At 42.0% G+C, this 15030-nt stretch overlaps 1 protein-coding gene across 13 annotated transcripts in view; it reads left to right on the forward strand.

Annotated features, from left to right (window-relative positions):
- The window catches only part of adgrb3 (adhesion G protein-coupled receptor B3), a 99651-nt gene that overhangs the window by 75123 nt on the left and 9498 nt on the right, over window positions 1–15030 (forward strand). For all 13 annotated transcript variants that reach the window (XM_037465478.2, XM_037465480.2, XM_037465471.2 and 10 more), the window contains 4 exons: window positions 6177–6303; window positions 7151–7254; window positions 7370–7472; window positions 13397–13547. In XM_037465478.2, the coding sequence (XP_037321375.1) occupies window positions 6177–6303; window positions 7151–7254; window positions 7370–7472; window positions 13397–13547 (485 nt within the window). The remainder of the gene's footprint in view (window positions 1–6176; window positions 6304–7150; window positions 7255–7369; window positions 7473–13396; window positions 13548–15030) is intronic.

Below are 15030 nucleotides of genomic sequence, written 5' to 3' on the forward strand. Positions count from 1 at the left end.
AGTTTGTTTGTTTGTTTTATTTACACTTCAAGTCTTCAGCTCCACGGCACTGAGAGTAAACAAAGCAGTTGCATACACTTGCTCTTTGAAATGTCAATATTTTCAGCTATCAAACAAGCCTGAAATTGCCAATATCCCACCACTGTGCAAAAATGCAACACTGTGGTTTTAGATCAGTCAACTTCCCTGTCGTGTTCAAAAATAAGGGGGATATATTACCTCACACTAGTGTGCAATATCTTGAAAATGTATTCGCATTGTGACTCAAGCATGAGTTTAAAGTGGTTTTAGAAGATTAATGAATCTCATTTTGAGGCCTATAATCGCTGCAATCATTTTATTTGTTTCTTTGTTGCACCAAACTGCCACAGTTTGCATCAAAAGAAACATAATGGATGATATTGCCAGTTAGTTTGAGCCTTCTGGCATTCCCATGCAATTCAATCCTTCAAAATACTTGTACGTGTAACTGATGTTTGTAAAGCCCGAGGAGTGTTTGGAAAACCATGTGAGTATCTTTCTGAATTTTTAATCACAGATTTAACGAACCTGTTTTTTTAACTTTTTTATGATTCGCTAAAAAAATCTTTTTTTCGTGCAGTGAAACCAAAAAGGTTGAGGTCGGCATCTAAGAACCTTGGGCTAATTCTACTGCCCACAGTTAGAATTAGAACTAATGTTAGCTGAATTCTAACTGTAGCCGCAAGGAATCATGTTTCACTTCTTAAACGATCTGGATCCTCCAGCTACGCTCGTTCCCGTGGGCAGTTACTTAGCTACTTCCGTTTTCGCTTTCCTCTTGTGTTGTGGCATTTGCAGTTGTGTTGTGACTTTTGTATTTTGTGTTGTGGTGTTCGTGTTGTGTTGTGGCGTTTGTTTTTGTGTTGTGGCATTTGCGTTTGTGTTTGTGGCTTTTGTATTTGTCTGAACCTTCTTCAGCAGTTTGTTGGTGGATTTAATTGCAACTACAAAGAGCATCACTTTTAACAGTTAGAGCAAAATATAGTTACCTAAACTGATGAGTACTAAAATGATTTTTGTTCACCTTATATCTCAAATAATGATTTTACACTCAAGAAAACTTTGCTTCTCTTGGAGCCAGGACCTTTTAATCCTTCATGTTTTGAGGTGTGAAAAGCAGCAGCTCCAGGTTCCAGTAACACCTGGACATCTTGGAATGGAGCCAAACAGCCCACTGCAAAGTGAAGGGAAGTTTTAAGATCTTGATCACAATACGTGGTTCTCCATCAGCTGGGTTCTTGTACATCGTTATGAAATAGAAACCAGAAGACACATGAGTGCCTTTGGCCTGTTTTGATACACTTCCAGCTCGGCTTTGCTCTTGCTGAGTGACAGACGAACAAAATCAGGCTTCTGTGGATTCTTCTCACAGACTGTTGGACCAAATACAAATCCACAATCAACAGGTTTAGTCTGCTTAAGTTTAGAGGAATCAAGCAAGTTGTGTAAACAGTAAATATACCTGCAGCTGGTCATATTTACTGTATGATGTAGAGCTCAAAAATCACATCTCTGGATTTATCTTGTATTTAAGCTTTCTAATTCTGTTGAAATTGCTCTCTAATGGTGTCTTTCGTTGAGGTAAAACTTATTTGACATTTCCACATCTGAGATCAGCAGTCTTCAAAGTTTTTCACAGCATACATCCTCAAAAAGAGGTTTTTGCAACACCGACTCACACTAAATCAGATTAGAGAGATTTGTTTTTACGTCGGTTTTGAATGGAAAGCGTTGATGCTGCAGATGTGGAGTCGATAAGTCTGAGAATAATCAGCGTCCTTTGTTTCTGGTGGATTAGTTTATAATTAGATTGAACCACTTCGGGTGTTTTTTCTCAGGAAATCTGGTTGTCCACTTTGCAGTGATCTCTGTACACCGTTAAAAAACATGGGGAGGCAGAAGAAGTAGCAAAGGGGAACGTTGTAAACAGTAATTGGAATCATCAGGCCGAGAGAGGAGTCATTGGATGGATGAGGACACAGACCGAGCATGAGGTGACAGCAGGAGGCTTTGCTGTGTTTGTGTGGGTGAGAAAACAGGGATGCGAGTCAAGTAAACAACATTTACATCCTGCGGTCTACAATCACAAGAGCATAAAGGTCCCTGTCACCTCTGGTTGACTTCCTTTCTATTAATTATTCTATTTGTATGTACCCTTACACCTAGAGGGGCTGATACATTGACCAGAGAGCAGGATTGAAACATGTTGAAAGCTGTTGAAAGTGCTTTTTGGCCTTGGAAGGATGCTGGAGGGTCGCTGTGCCACGAGATCACCAGATAATTACAGGGTGAGATATCACATGAAAAGCCATCTTTTCAGCTACAGGTTTGGTCTAGTTGTGTGTGGGTGATGACATGGAGACGCAACGTTGCAATAGGTGCTAAAAAAATAATCAGTTATATTCAAACTGGTGAGTTTTTCTTCACTGAAAGGAGATCAAAGCGCTCCACTGGGGGGGCTTTTCTCGAAGGAAAATAGGTTTTCACTCTTCTCACGACTCGCTTCCAGAAGAGTTTGATTAACAGAAGGTTCACCCAATCACCCACATTTTTTGAAAGCAGCAGCCCTCTTCCAAACACCTATTAAGACCTTTTAAGTGCTGCAAAATAATGTTACACTATGCACCATTTCGTCATCAATCAAAGCACTAGCAAATACTGTTATTTTACTGTTTATTTTATCAAGGTTTCCTCCCACTCAGATTGTTGCTCTTGCATAAAGGAAAATGCCCTCACTTTTTCTTTCGTCTTCATTCAGTCTACACACCCAGCGCACGGGCTCACATGAATTGCCCTGTGATCCAGACAGCCCCGATGGATGGAATGATTTCCCAGTGTTGCCCCCACTCTTTTCCTCCGGTCATTGTGTTTCATTCTTTCAGGACTTCCCTAATGTGTTTGCCTAAGGCTCTTAAAGCCCTCAGCAAAATGTCTAGCTAATCTAATGTGGGCCTGCATTTAATGTGAAAGAGATTTTTAGATGCATCATTCTGCATTCCTGAAGAAATACTAAATGTCGAACAAAAAGGTGGCATATTCAATACTGACTGACATGCAAATAAACAACACCGTCTAAAAAATGGCCGCAGCCCAGTCAGTCATCATTTAGTCTGGAAGGGTACTGCGGCCTGTTTAGCTGGACATTCCTGAGGTTACAGAGCTCCGCTGCTCTTAGGTGCACTGCTTGGAGGTGTGGATTAGCTATTGCTTTGGTAATAAGATTTCTACTGCTCGAGGAACACGATCTGTCAAAGGTCAGCAATGGGAGACCAACTTAATTGGAGTTTTGAGAAGCTGTCTATCTCTCCGTCTCGGAAAGATATGAGAGTCTAAATAATGAATGTCTTTTAAAACCTCAAAGTCGCTGTACTGTCACTTCCCTTGCATCTTGACACTTAAATATTTTTAGAATTGGAGCACGCCAAGAATCTGTCACAATATTTCCGTCATGGAGGTTTGGATACCGACTTGTCAATGCATCACTGCACGGACAGGAAGTGGTCAACCAAGGGTTTGTGATGAATGTCATGTTGCCAGTCTCACTGCGGCTCACATCAGCACTGGGGACCGTTTATATTCTGAGGCCACCAAGCCGCTGATAAGGTCAGGCTATACATCAGACGCGGGCGCGCGTGAATCTCCAGTGAGGAATGTTCGCCTGGCAGCTTCTGGCGTTGGCACAAAATAGAAGCGAACATCTCTCGAAAGTCAAAAGTTGGAGACCGATCGCGTCGAGGATTGAGTGTTCACCGCGAGAGCGGTTGATTCATCCCAATGTTATTGAGATAAAAAGGCATCACACGTGCTTCCAATCTCAAGCAGCAACACCGTGTGCATTGGAGAGAGTTGATTTGCTCCCGATGGTGACAGCCGGGTTTTCGAGAGAGCAGCAGCAGGACACCCAAAGGGTTATCTCGAGTGGGCAGCTGTGTGATCTGAAGGTTGTGATGCTTGTTGGATGCCCAATAAACTTTGTCACAGCTCGTCTCTGTCCTACGGGAATCGCAATGAAACAATGAAAGGCCTGCACTGGTGTTGAAGAAAGAGTTTTACTGTGTTTTTCAAGCCCAAAGCCATTAAAAAAAACGTAACTGCAGAGAGGAGCATCCCTGATTACGACAGTTTTGAAGAACTTGAATCTTATCAGACTCACTGATATTCAGACAAGTACTGATTATTAAGATGCAACAAGCATCTGTGCATTTGTGGCATTTTTGGGGAACGTGTAGTTAAAAAATAAAGTCCAAAAATTCCTTTAGGACTAAAGGGGTAAGAGTCAATGACGTGTCTGTGAATGGAGGTCTCGGCTTTGAAGCACAACATGGCTTCTGTTCTGATTCGTATTGCACCCACAGGGGCCTTGCTTTTAGCCACACTGATTTTTTGTTTTGTCTTTAAACGTCATGCACACATTTGGGATCAAGAATTCCTCAATTTACTTTTCCATCCTAGCCTTAGGAAAAGGGTTCTTAGAGTCACTGTTTTATTGATATTTGGTGTTTTGAACCTTCCTTTACGAAGCAATCAAAGAAATCCTTTAACATATAAATCAAATGAATGGTGCGTCCACTGTGGGCCTTTGGGACTCCAGCTGCACTGAGATACTTTGTCCACAGCCTTTAGAGAACGTGGGCTTTGTATATCAACATCTCAAGGCAATTAGGAAAAATCATAGTGATCAGAAACATTATTTTTTTCAGGTTTTCAGACGGCTGCATGACGGCGCTTAACTATAAGCTGACCTGCTTCATGTGTGCAGTCAAACATGCATCAGTTCAACTAATCAATCACAACCCAGATTAGAGGAGGGGGATGAAGTGAAGGGTTTGGTGTGATGTGAAAAGACAGCAGAGTACTGGTTGGGTATTTGCAAAAACGCTTCACAGTCTTTTCCTGGAATAATAAAATATCACCGCCATATTGATTAAATGACAAAGCAAGGATTGCCTTACGCAGCAGAAAGCCACCACAAACCGACCGTCACTGTTTGTGATCCGTGATTTTTAAATCCGTGATAGGAGTCTCCACGCGTCAGGGGAACCGTGCAGCTGTGGAGCGATACAACAGGTGCTTGTTGGTGACACGGATCCTAACATCAGATGATGTGTTGCGGGCTCAACAAAAACGGATCCCCTGCACGGTTTATACGTTTTTCACATGTGCTGCTGATTTATGCTGCGGATGGAAAACGAGTGGGGGCGAATGACAAATGGGAGAGAAGCGCTCCTTTCATTTCACCTACTCGCGGTGTGAAGTGTCGACTGGCTGCAACCATTCGCGCTGCTTCCGCGGGGTGGTGGTTAGTTCTGCGGTGTTTTTTATTTTTATCTTTGCTTTTTTCTTTTTCTTTTTTCTTTTGCAAAGCGCTTCGCATCGAGGAGCCACAGCTTTGATTTTTCGGGAATCATCCGAAACCGTCATTGATGACTGTTATGTCACTAGACCTGCAGCCGAATAAACACAGCCTGCGATAGCGTGCGTTTCTTTTTGCATTGTAGCCCCCCCCCACACACACACACACACACCCCAGCAGAGAGGAAACAGAGTATTAATCCAATGTTATCCACCGTTTCCAGGGTGAAAATCCCCCCAAGGAAGCATTCAAAAAGCTGCTAATTAAAACAGCTGAGGGGTGGTGTGTGTGTGTGGTGGGGGAGGGGGGGGGGGGGCAGACAGGATAACAGGGGCATTGAGAGGGGAAGGAAAAAAAACATCTAGACGAACAGAGGATCGCACAGGTAAATATGCGCGCTCTCATCTCGAGGCATAACGGAGGAATGGCGTTTGTTTTCACAACACTTCTCTGAATCTATATCTGCGTATCGCGAATCAATCAGCACCGGTCTGCCTGGACAGCTCCGTGCGTCCTCCCCCCTCCCCCTCCCCCTCCCTCCCTCCCTCCCTCTCTCCCTCTCTCTCTGCTCCAGCTGAAATGCTGCTTGTTGCCACACACGAGCCGTGTCGATGTGTCTGTCCGCGGTCTTTTTTTTTTTGTTTTTTTGTTTTTCCGTTTTCCGTTTTCCTTGCGGCTGTAGACGCTTTCGATTGAAATCAACAATGAAATGAGAAAACCCGAAGCGATGTCGACTGGTCCCGTGAAGTCGTGCCGCCGCCGGACTTGAAGCGCTCTAATTGCCTCTGCCTTCTTCCTGCAGGAACGATTCTTGGGGAGCCTGGTCCGCGAGGGGATGTAAAACGGTGCTAACAGATGCATCTCATACAAAGTGCTTATGTGATCGCGTGTCTACCTTCGCCATTTTGGCTCACCAACCCAGAGAAATAGTAAGTAAGCTATGGATGTGTTATTCAGTGTGGGTTTTTAATAGGCCAATGTAAAAGCGAAACACTGCATGTGTGTGTGTGGTTGTGTGTGTGTGTGTGTGCGCGTGTGTGTGAAAGAGAAGGGGGGGATCTATGGCGTGCTTACGCCGTCAAATGGTAATTTAGCGGCAACGTGAGATTGTGGGCGGTCATTTGTAGTTTTCCACGTACATTTGGGAAACTCGGCGTGCGCGCGTGCACGCGGGAATGTGTCTGTATATGCTGGTGCCTGGGTGTCAGTCTGAAATACACGTTTTGGTTGAATAGTTGTCAGCTTTGACATTTATCTCCTGTCAGCCCCCTGCTGATAGATTCTGTGGATGATGTTTAGAAATCACGTGATGCGTTGGTCATGGTTGGCCTCTGCATTAGCACACCTACCTTCTTCTCTGTCAGGCCCTGAGGCATTCAAAAGCAGAACGGAAAACCACTTAACGCGCCCACAGCCAGCTCCCAATAGCAGGCCTGTGATTGGCCAGCTCGCATGGCGTCAAATGTGATATCAAAAGAAAACACTTGGATGCACCTAAGCCTTTAGAGCTTCCAGTGTCTCTTCTTCAGCCGCCATTGTTTCGCAATAGAAAGTTAAGCTCAGATAAATAAAAAACGACTCTCATGCAAACGGCCTTCGAGCCCACGCAGGCACTCCAAACCTCACAGTGCATCAAGGAGCCTACTGTGGGCTGGCATTCAGATGGGTGGTAGGGTTGTTCTGTTGGTCTCTGGGTAACCATTGCCATTCACTGTCCTGTATGAACCACGTCCAGCCTCCCACTGACTGGTCCGTCTCGCTGTGTCTCCTCCACAGACCATGGAGTACTCGGGGGTCCCATCGGTGACGTTGATAGTTGGCTGTGGCCTGTCTTGCCTCTCCTTGATGTCGTTGGTGGTGATTTATGTTGCGCTATGGAGGTAACTATCACACCTGGCTGCAGCCGATGATGAAATGATGACAGATAAAGCTAATTTATCTCTTAACTTGAATCATCTGATAACAATGTTTGCTTTTATTGTTTTTTGTCTTCAGATACATTCGCTCCGAAAGGTCCATCATCCTGCTCAACTTCTGCTTGTCCATAATCTGCTCCAATATATTGATACTTGTTGGACAAACGCAGACACACAATGTGGTAGGTGTCATTTCAGAATTTGTTCAGCAGTTTATTAAGCATGTAAATTAGATAGAACAGATATATCAACTAATTTAAGTTAGATTCACATTTAACTTCAATGTGGCCATGTGCAGGTTGAAAATAACTTTTTTTGTACAGGCCCACTGTGGACATTGTGTTGAGATCGTTACACTGTGTCGTTATTCAGAATATCATGAGGGGTCCTCTTTATGGTTTTTGGAGATAAACAATAGAATAAACTGCCTCACTTTCACCTGTTCCCAGTTTATTTGAGACTTTTTAATCAACCTTCATTACCCTTGATTGGAAAAGACTAAGATTTGATTTGAAGTCTCACCGGTCATTAACCAGAGGTCTAATCAGCGAAATGATGCCTTTTGTGAACCAGATGTTGGCTTTGTCATTGCGAGCACAAAAACAAGAATATAACAGATGCATTATTGCCTCTTTTAAGCAGATTGCTCATCTTCTTTTGGGCCTCGGCAGACAAGCTCCTCATACTTCATCCGAATGGAAAATTAAATGTTCCTAATGCCTGTATAAGATATCGATCCACTTTGCGTTGGCTAAGGACAACCGGTGTTACGTTGTCCTCCGGTAAACTTTAGACATTGCAATCTACTGGCTTTGAGAAAGCTTTTAATTACAATTAAAGGTGCGATGCGAATACCCAAAAACTGAAAAAAAGACAGTCATCACTTTGAGATAAAATGTTAATTCCAGTTGCATTACTGTGGTAAGGCAAACATGGTGCACACCAGGAGACACGGAGCACCGGTCATTCAAAGGCCGATGGATTATTGCGATAGCGTCCACGTAATGGGGCCGCTTTAAAGTTGGGTTTGAGGATAAAAGCAACTATTGTACTATTGAAAAAGTAAGAAAACAGTTTCTGTTCAGATGTCAATAAGATATGGACCTCAGATTAAGTCAGCGGAATTCAGAAGGACAAATAAATCCTGTTAAACAGGAACTTCTTCCAATAAAGAGGTATCACTTCACATAACTGGCCAGTACACAAGTGGCTAATCTAAAAGATTGTTTGGCAAACAGGAGTTGGAATTTACAAGCTGCCCACGCATGTGACCTTCCCAGTCATTTGGCAGCGCTACACAATTACACATTATACATTTTATTGTGCATCCACATCCTCAGTATAACTTTAACTTTTGCAAGGAACACACCATTTATTTCTCCTTATCTAACTATCTTGATCATTTTTTTTAAAGAGTTTGGTAAACCTACAACATATTGTTACTGGTTACACTATGGATAAAACTAAATCACTTCCTCTAACCAGTCAGCATAAAAGGAATTGACCATTTGAAGTCTTGTAGAAAAACAGCATCCGCATGTGTTTGCCTGTTTGTTTGCTTTCCTGAACATATCTGGCACGCCATGCACACAGCTTCAGGGCATCTTTTGAGCTGAGCTGATTTCAAGCCTTGTCAGATTCAATCTCCTCCCTTGGTCATCAGGACCACCACTTAACATGGGATACTCTGTTGGCAGGCTGCTTATAGGATATCTGTATCTGACAAATGCAGAGTGATCAAGTAGTCTTCAGAAAATGTAGTTTTACTGTCTCTTAAACTGACTCAACAAGCTGATTCATTTATTTGTTTGTATTCTTTTTTTATAATTACGGTTAAATCTGCGCAAATTTACATTTTTATTCTATTATTTTATTTTATTATTTCTACCGTGGATCAAATAATTAGATGTCATGAAAAAAAGTTTCCTTTAAGTTACTGACGGACCAAGTTACTGACCGTCTGGTGAACATATTGGAGCGTCCATACAGACACGTGCAAATTACCAATAAAGTTTGATCTTGTTCGATTTTTAACATTTTCAAAAACTATGAAAATCCAAAGCCACATTTCATTATTTGTGTTCCTAAAGTGGATGCGCAAAAAACTTTAAAAAAAAACACAGGATTATATTTATTTAAACATTTAAGATAAAAAATAGAATTCATTTAAATAAATTCTAAAATAACTAAACCTTTACCTATTCTTTTCTTTTCTCACTGCCTCAAAACTTTATCTTATTTAAATACGCAGGCAAACCAGCTCTTTCGAGTCCGGTCATTAAAATTGGTGATACATTGCTGTCATGGTGACCATGAATACATCGCTAATACCCCTTTGTTCAGGCTTGAAAGTGTTGCTCCTGTTAAAATAATATTTGAGAAATATCTCATGTGTTTGATCAGACACTCTGTAGAGCTGCGATGTTTCAGCAGCAGGCCGCGAGGAGAGAAAACGTAGCCCCTGTGTGGGTTTAATTGCCACGCCGCCTGACACTGCCTCACTTGTTTTTCCTCAATCTCTGGTAAGAAGGGCATATAATTGGCTCCATTGTTTGTGGATTCAGACTTGCTCATCGTCTAATAGAAATCATATTTCGTATGGAGGTGTCGTCTGGGAGCAGGAAGTCAATGAGTCACCTTTGCCTGTGTTTTTTACTTTGTCCTCTGTTGTTGTTTGTCTTGGATTGTAGAAAGATGACAGAGAGAAGCACATAGGGGAGGTTGAATCAGGGTTCTTCCTGGGTTAAAGTTCCTGATAAATATTTATCTTATAATTAGCAGAATGTGTTTTACCAAACATTAAGTATGTGAAAGTCAGGGATCCAGGGTCCATTTCAAGAAAACCTTCTACTCTCATTAGACGATCGTTTTTAGATGTCATAATGTCACCTGGTCAGGAGGGTTGGGGACTGTCACAGTTCTTTTCAAACAGCTTTATACATCTTATCTTCTACTATCTGATTTATGGCCGACTTCGCTTACTGTTGTGACACAAGATTTTAAAACTGATCCCCTTTTGTTTGAGTGCTGCAAGGCATGTATCGTCACAGACGGCTAATCAAAGCTGGCAAACAATCCAAAATGAATATCAAATTATAATACCCTTTAATGACTTAAATATTCAGGTTACGATATTGCCAAAGCCACCCTTGTTTATTCTTGAATAATTATATTTAGAGAATAATATAGATAATGACTAGATTACTATTATTTTTGAGCTCAGGGTATTGTGCAAATTAACACATTTTCCAAAGAAAACTCCTCTGACATTCTTGTAAATCCCATATATATCGTATATATATAGTAGACTGGAAGAGAGATTCTGTCAACATAGTACGCTCAGTCTGCACATTATCAACTTTTTTTCTTCATATAATATTCGATTCATTTAGAATTAAACATATTTTATAATTCCCATAATATTAGCAAATTAAGACCCTTTTTTATGTTCTCAGTTACACATATAACTATAACTATATGAAATATAAAACATGCTCAAGGCTTACATGTATTAAACATAACACATGCAGTAACTGCATTGTACATTAAGAGTCTTACATATTGACATAAAGTCGTTGGATGGAGACATTGTGTGACTAGTGTCAATGTTTCACTTTGACAGCTCTGCTGTGTTGTTTGGAGTCTGAAATGTACTCCTGAGCAGCCGGGAAGATGAGAGTAATGCTGTAAAGTACGGTGAGCTAGCTAACTTTTAAATATCTTCTCAGGGCGTATTGGAGTAATTTATGATATATATAAGAATACATTAATAAATTATGATAATGAAAATAAAAATGTCTGGATCTCTGAAAATGATTTAATTACCATGTCAACATTGGTTTAATCCAATTAAGAAAGAGGGTATTCTCAGCCTCACTATAAGAAAAAACCTTTAATGTTTAGCTTCATTCATATCTTACCATTTTTTCCCGTCATTGGATTACAAAGCAAAGTGTACAACAGTTCAAAGCAATTAGGCCTAATGTTGTAATATATTCAGAGTCTAGGCTCAACTCAGACCTTTCAGTCCGAGTTTAGTCAGATCCTGTTAAGAAATTCTCCTAATTCCCTGTCCTGACCTTAAACTGATATTATCTAAATTGCTGGAAGAAGTACTCGTCAGCTCCTACTCGTACCTTCATGTCTATCAGCTTCGCAATGTTTTAATGTGGTCCCTTCCTCGGTTCCTCTGTTTCCATGGATACTGAAAAAGTGTTCTGAACATTTCCAGGCATTTATCTTTCCAATGGGCAGTTTGAACTCAGCGCGGTTTCGGCCTTGGTTTTTCTAGCTGTACATATCAGGTCTAATATATCCTAATATCCTCACAGTGCACCTTTCTCTCTTTTCAAATGTACAGCATTTATATCTGAGGAGTAACGAGGCAACCGAGTGAACTGTAAAACAACAGTTTGCATGTGACCTGTTTCCGGGAAACGAGGCAGGCACTATTTTCAGCGCCTTGGACGGCACATGGGCACCAACAACACTAGAATTAGCTTTGGATTAACTGGCAGTGTAGCTGCTGTATAACAGACCTGCACGTTTCCCCCTCATTTGAAAATCAGTAGATCCAAATCAGATTTCTTTACACTGATGTCATATTCATCTAATAATAACCACATACAGCACATCAGTAGAACAACATACAGAAAAGGTAGAAATACAGATGTGGGAAGAGTGTTGCTATGAAATAGCAGTGTGAATTATTATAATTATTCAAAACTAAGACTCCATTTGTGATTCCCACAAAATCAGCTTTACAGAGCTGGCAGTTCTAAAGTGATGTTGAAACGAGTTGGTTTCTGGTATCTATGTGACTTTCATTTAAACGTTGAACACTTTTTTTTTATAAACATGCAAATGCTGCCAAAACTGGGCGAAGATTTACTTGGTGTGGCCAGTGGCTCAATTAGTGCACGTTGAACTGGCGTTGCCGAATGCATTGCAGAAAAAGGAGCTTTTTGGTTTGAGATGCAAGTTGAGCGTAACACTGTTTTGTGTCAATCGTTTTGATAGGCTACACATAATACTCAGATTTTCTTTTAAGTTGATCATTTAAAAGCACAAACCCGAAAATTCCATTTCAGCATTAGAGACACATGGGGATATGTCAATATGACTTACAGTTCATACTGCACTTGAATCCATTACATGAGCTGTGAGGTCTTGTGTAATTGATGTCCCTAGTGGCCGTAGGTGAGCGCGATCCCCCTCTCCCACACATGAGATAATGCAGGATCACTGTCTCGTGTGAACCTCATGAACACTGCAGGGGATGGATGGATTCAGTTTGGTTTACTCGGTGGGGATGCAACTGTATGGCCGATCTCACAGCATGGAGCGTGCGCCCTGGGACGATATGATACACTTTAAATCTCCCCCTCTTAGTGCAGCATTTTCCCAGATTATCACTGCTTCACACTGCAAACGATCTTAAGAGGAGAGAAAAGGAAGTTTAATCGCTTCTCACTCACAGATGTCGTTGTGCAATGACAAGACTTTGCAGGGTGCTCCTTTGTTTCTAAGCCTCCTCTAAACAATCGCATTTGGAGATGCCTCTCTCTCTCTCTCTCTCTCTCTCTCTCTCTCTCCCGGAGCAACACGGACAAGCGAATGAAGCCGGAAAGCGCTGCTACATTCGTCAATCTTGAAAGCAATTTGCAGCCTCTGACACGTGTCTTCTGTATCATTCAAGCAGCGTCTTGTTTCCTTGCCGTCCTCACTGTGTAAAACAGTTGACCTTGTCTCACGTGTCTCCAGGTGGGATCCCCAGCATACTAATGAGGGTTAGTGCAGACGAATGCTCCGCCACGGCTCAGATCTTTACTACAATTACCACCTCTGTTGCTACAGTTTAAACCGACTCTCTGTTTCATTCGGTGCACGTGATCGCACGTCGGTGGACAGTCTAGACAGGCGAATGCATCGAGAGCTCATCGGCGTGCAGAAATTTGGTGTCTTTTGTTAAGCGGCGCTGTTGCGTTACAGCAGAACTTTTACAGTAGCTCGTGTAAAAGGCTTTCCCGGTTCACAACACGGCATTTCTATAAATGCCTTGTATACATCCCATTCTGACCTCTTCTTTCCCCCTTTGTATCGACAGGGCGTCTGCGTCATGACGACAGCCTTGCTGCACTTCTTCTTCCTGGCATCCTTCTGCTGGGTGCTCACAGAGGCCTGGCAGTCCTACATGGCAGTGACGGGAAAGGTTCGGACCAGGCTCATCCGCAAGCGCTTTCTGTGTTTGGGCTGGGGTAAGCGAGCAGCATGTTTCCCTACATTTCTTCATTATCTGCCATCATCCCTGGCGGCTGCCATTTTCTCGCTCAAGGTCTCGGGCCAAGGTGTCTTTCCAAGTATCAGTTTCTTTTTGCATCAACTGTTTCCATCCTCTCTGTGGGGAAGCCAGATCCTCATCCGATCATGCGTGTTGCTGTAATGTTTTTTTGTGCTCCAGTCAAGCTCTCTGAGGGATGGGTAAATGGAACCGGCCTTGAGCAGCGTGGGGGGGGGGGGGGGGGGCAGACTGGAAAGCAGGTTGCAATGACCTTATGTCTGATCAAGAGGGCGTGAGCTGTCTTTACACTGCAGAAGAACAGTTTTTATCTAAAACCTTGAAAATCAGAGTCCCGCAGAATTGACGTTTGCAAAGGTCAATACTGTGCTGTGTGATTATCCCTTCACAAAGTAAAATGTTTAAAATTCTAATGTCGCAATTTTATTATTTCAATGTAACACAAATGAAACAATATGCTGTATTTATTATCCATTTTGCAAACGGTTTTAATGAGCTGAGTTTCAGATAATCGATGCATGTTGTATTCCCTGCACTTGAATATCCCATCAGAATAAAAAGTAATGTGTGTACATATTGTTCACTGAACAGTAAAAAACATCTTTATTATCTGAAAGATGTTTTCTTTCTTCATTTGATAAATGTCAGTCTAAATCCTTGTCCAAAGGCTTCTTTCTTACAGACTGCTAGAAATCTCTCTTAAAAAAATCTATTTGATAATGAAAGAGCCCACACTCATTCTTCTTGTTACCTAGCAACAAACAAGGCTCTCTTAGTCATTGCAGTGCCACCGCTTGCTGCAAGAAAAAAATATGATGAACAAACGCTGTTCTGCAAACACATCGAATCGTCAAAAATGCCGAAGCAGAAGACTTTATGAGGAACAACACACCTCTGTCTTGTTGTGTGACAATATAAATGCATTACATAATGTGAAAGCTATTTCCCTCATACACAGCTTGAAAATAAAATTGCTCTAATCCTCTTCATGGTACCACCTGTATTCCGACGGAAGAAAATCCATTTTTCAAACTGATTTCCAAAGCGATATGAAGCAGCCTGTTCCGAGTGCCGCGTCTCCAACAAGCTGTTGCCTCCACGATGATTCACGACATGCTAGTGTACACTCGGCACTCGTCAGCACTGCAGAGGCACTGCATGGCCACGGGGGTCTTCGCCTACAGGAAACTCATCACATCAATAGCACCTGCATGTGCTGCTCAGAGAGGAAAAGCGTTAATATTCTGAGCACACAGTAGTAAAGACCGAATCCATTTCACCAATGTGTAATGAGGAGCGATACAGCCAAAATAATCCCTACACATGAATTGTGTGGAGGGCAGTGTCATTTCTCACAGTAGAGTGATGAAATTGCACTGTGGGGTTTTTCTGAACTCAATGTTGTGCTGCCATTTTGACAAAGCACAGTACATTCTGTTCTC

The sequence above is a fragment of the Pungitius pungitius genome, chromosome 13 (assembly GCF_949316345.1).
Source record: "Pungitius pungitius chromosome 13, fPunPun2.1, whole genome shotgun sequence".
In the NCBI taxonomy this organism is placed as follows: Eukaryota; Metazoa; Chordata; class Actinopteri; order Perciformes; family Gasterosteidae; genus Pungitius; species Pungitius pungitius.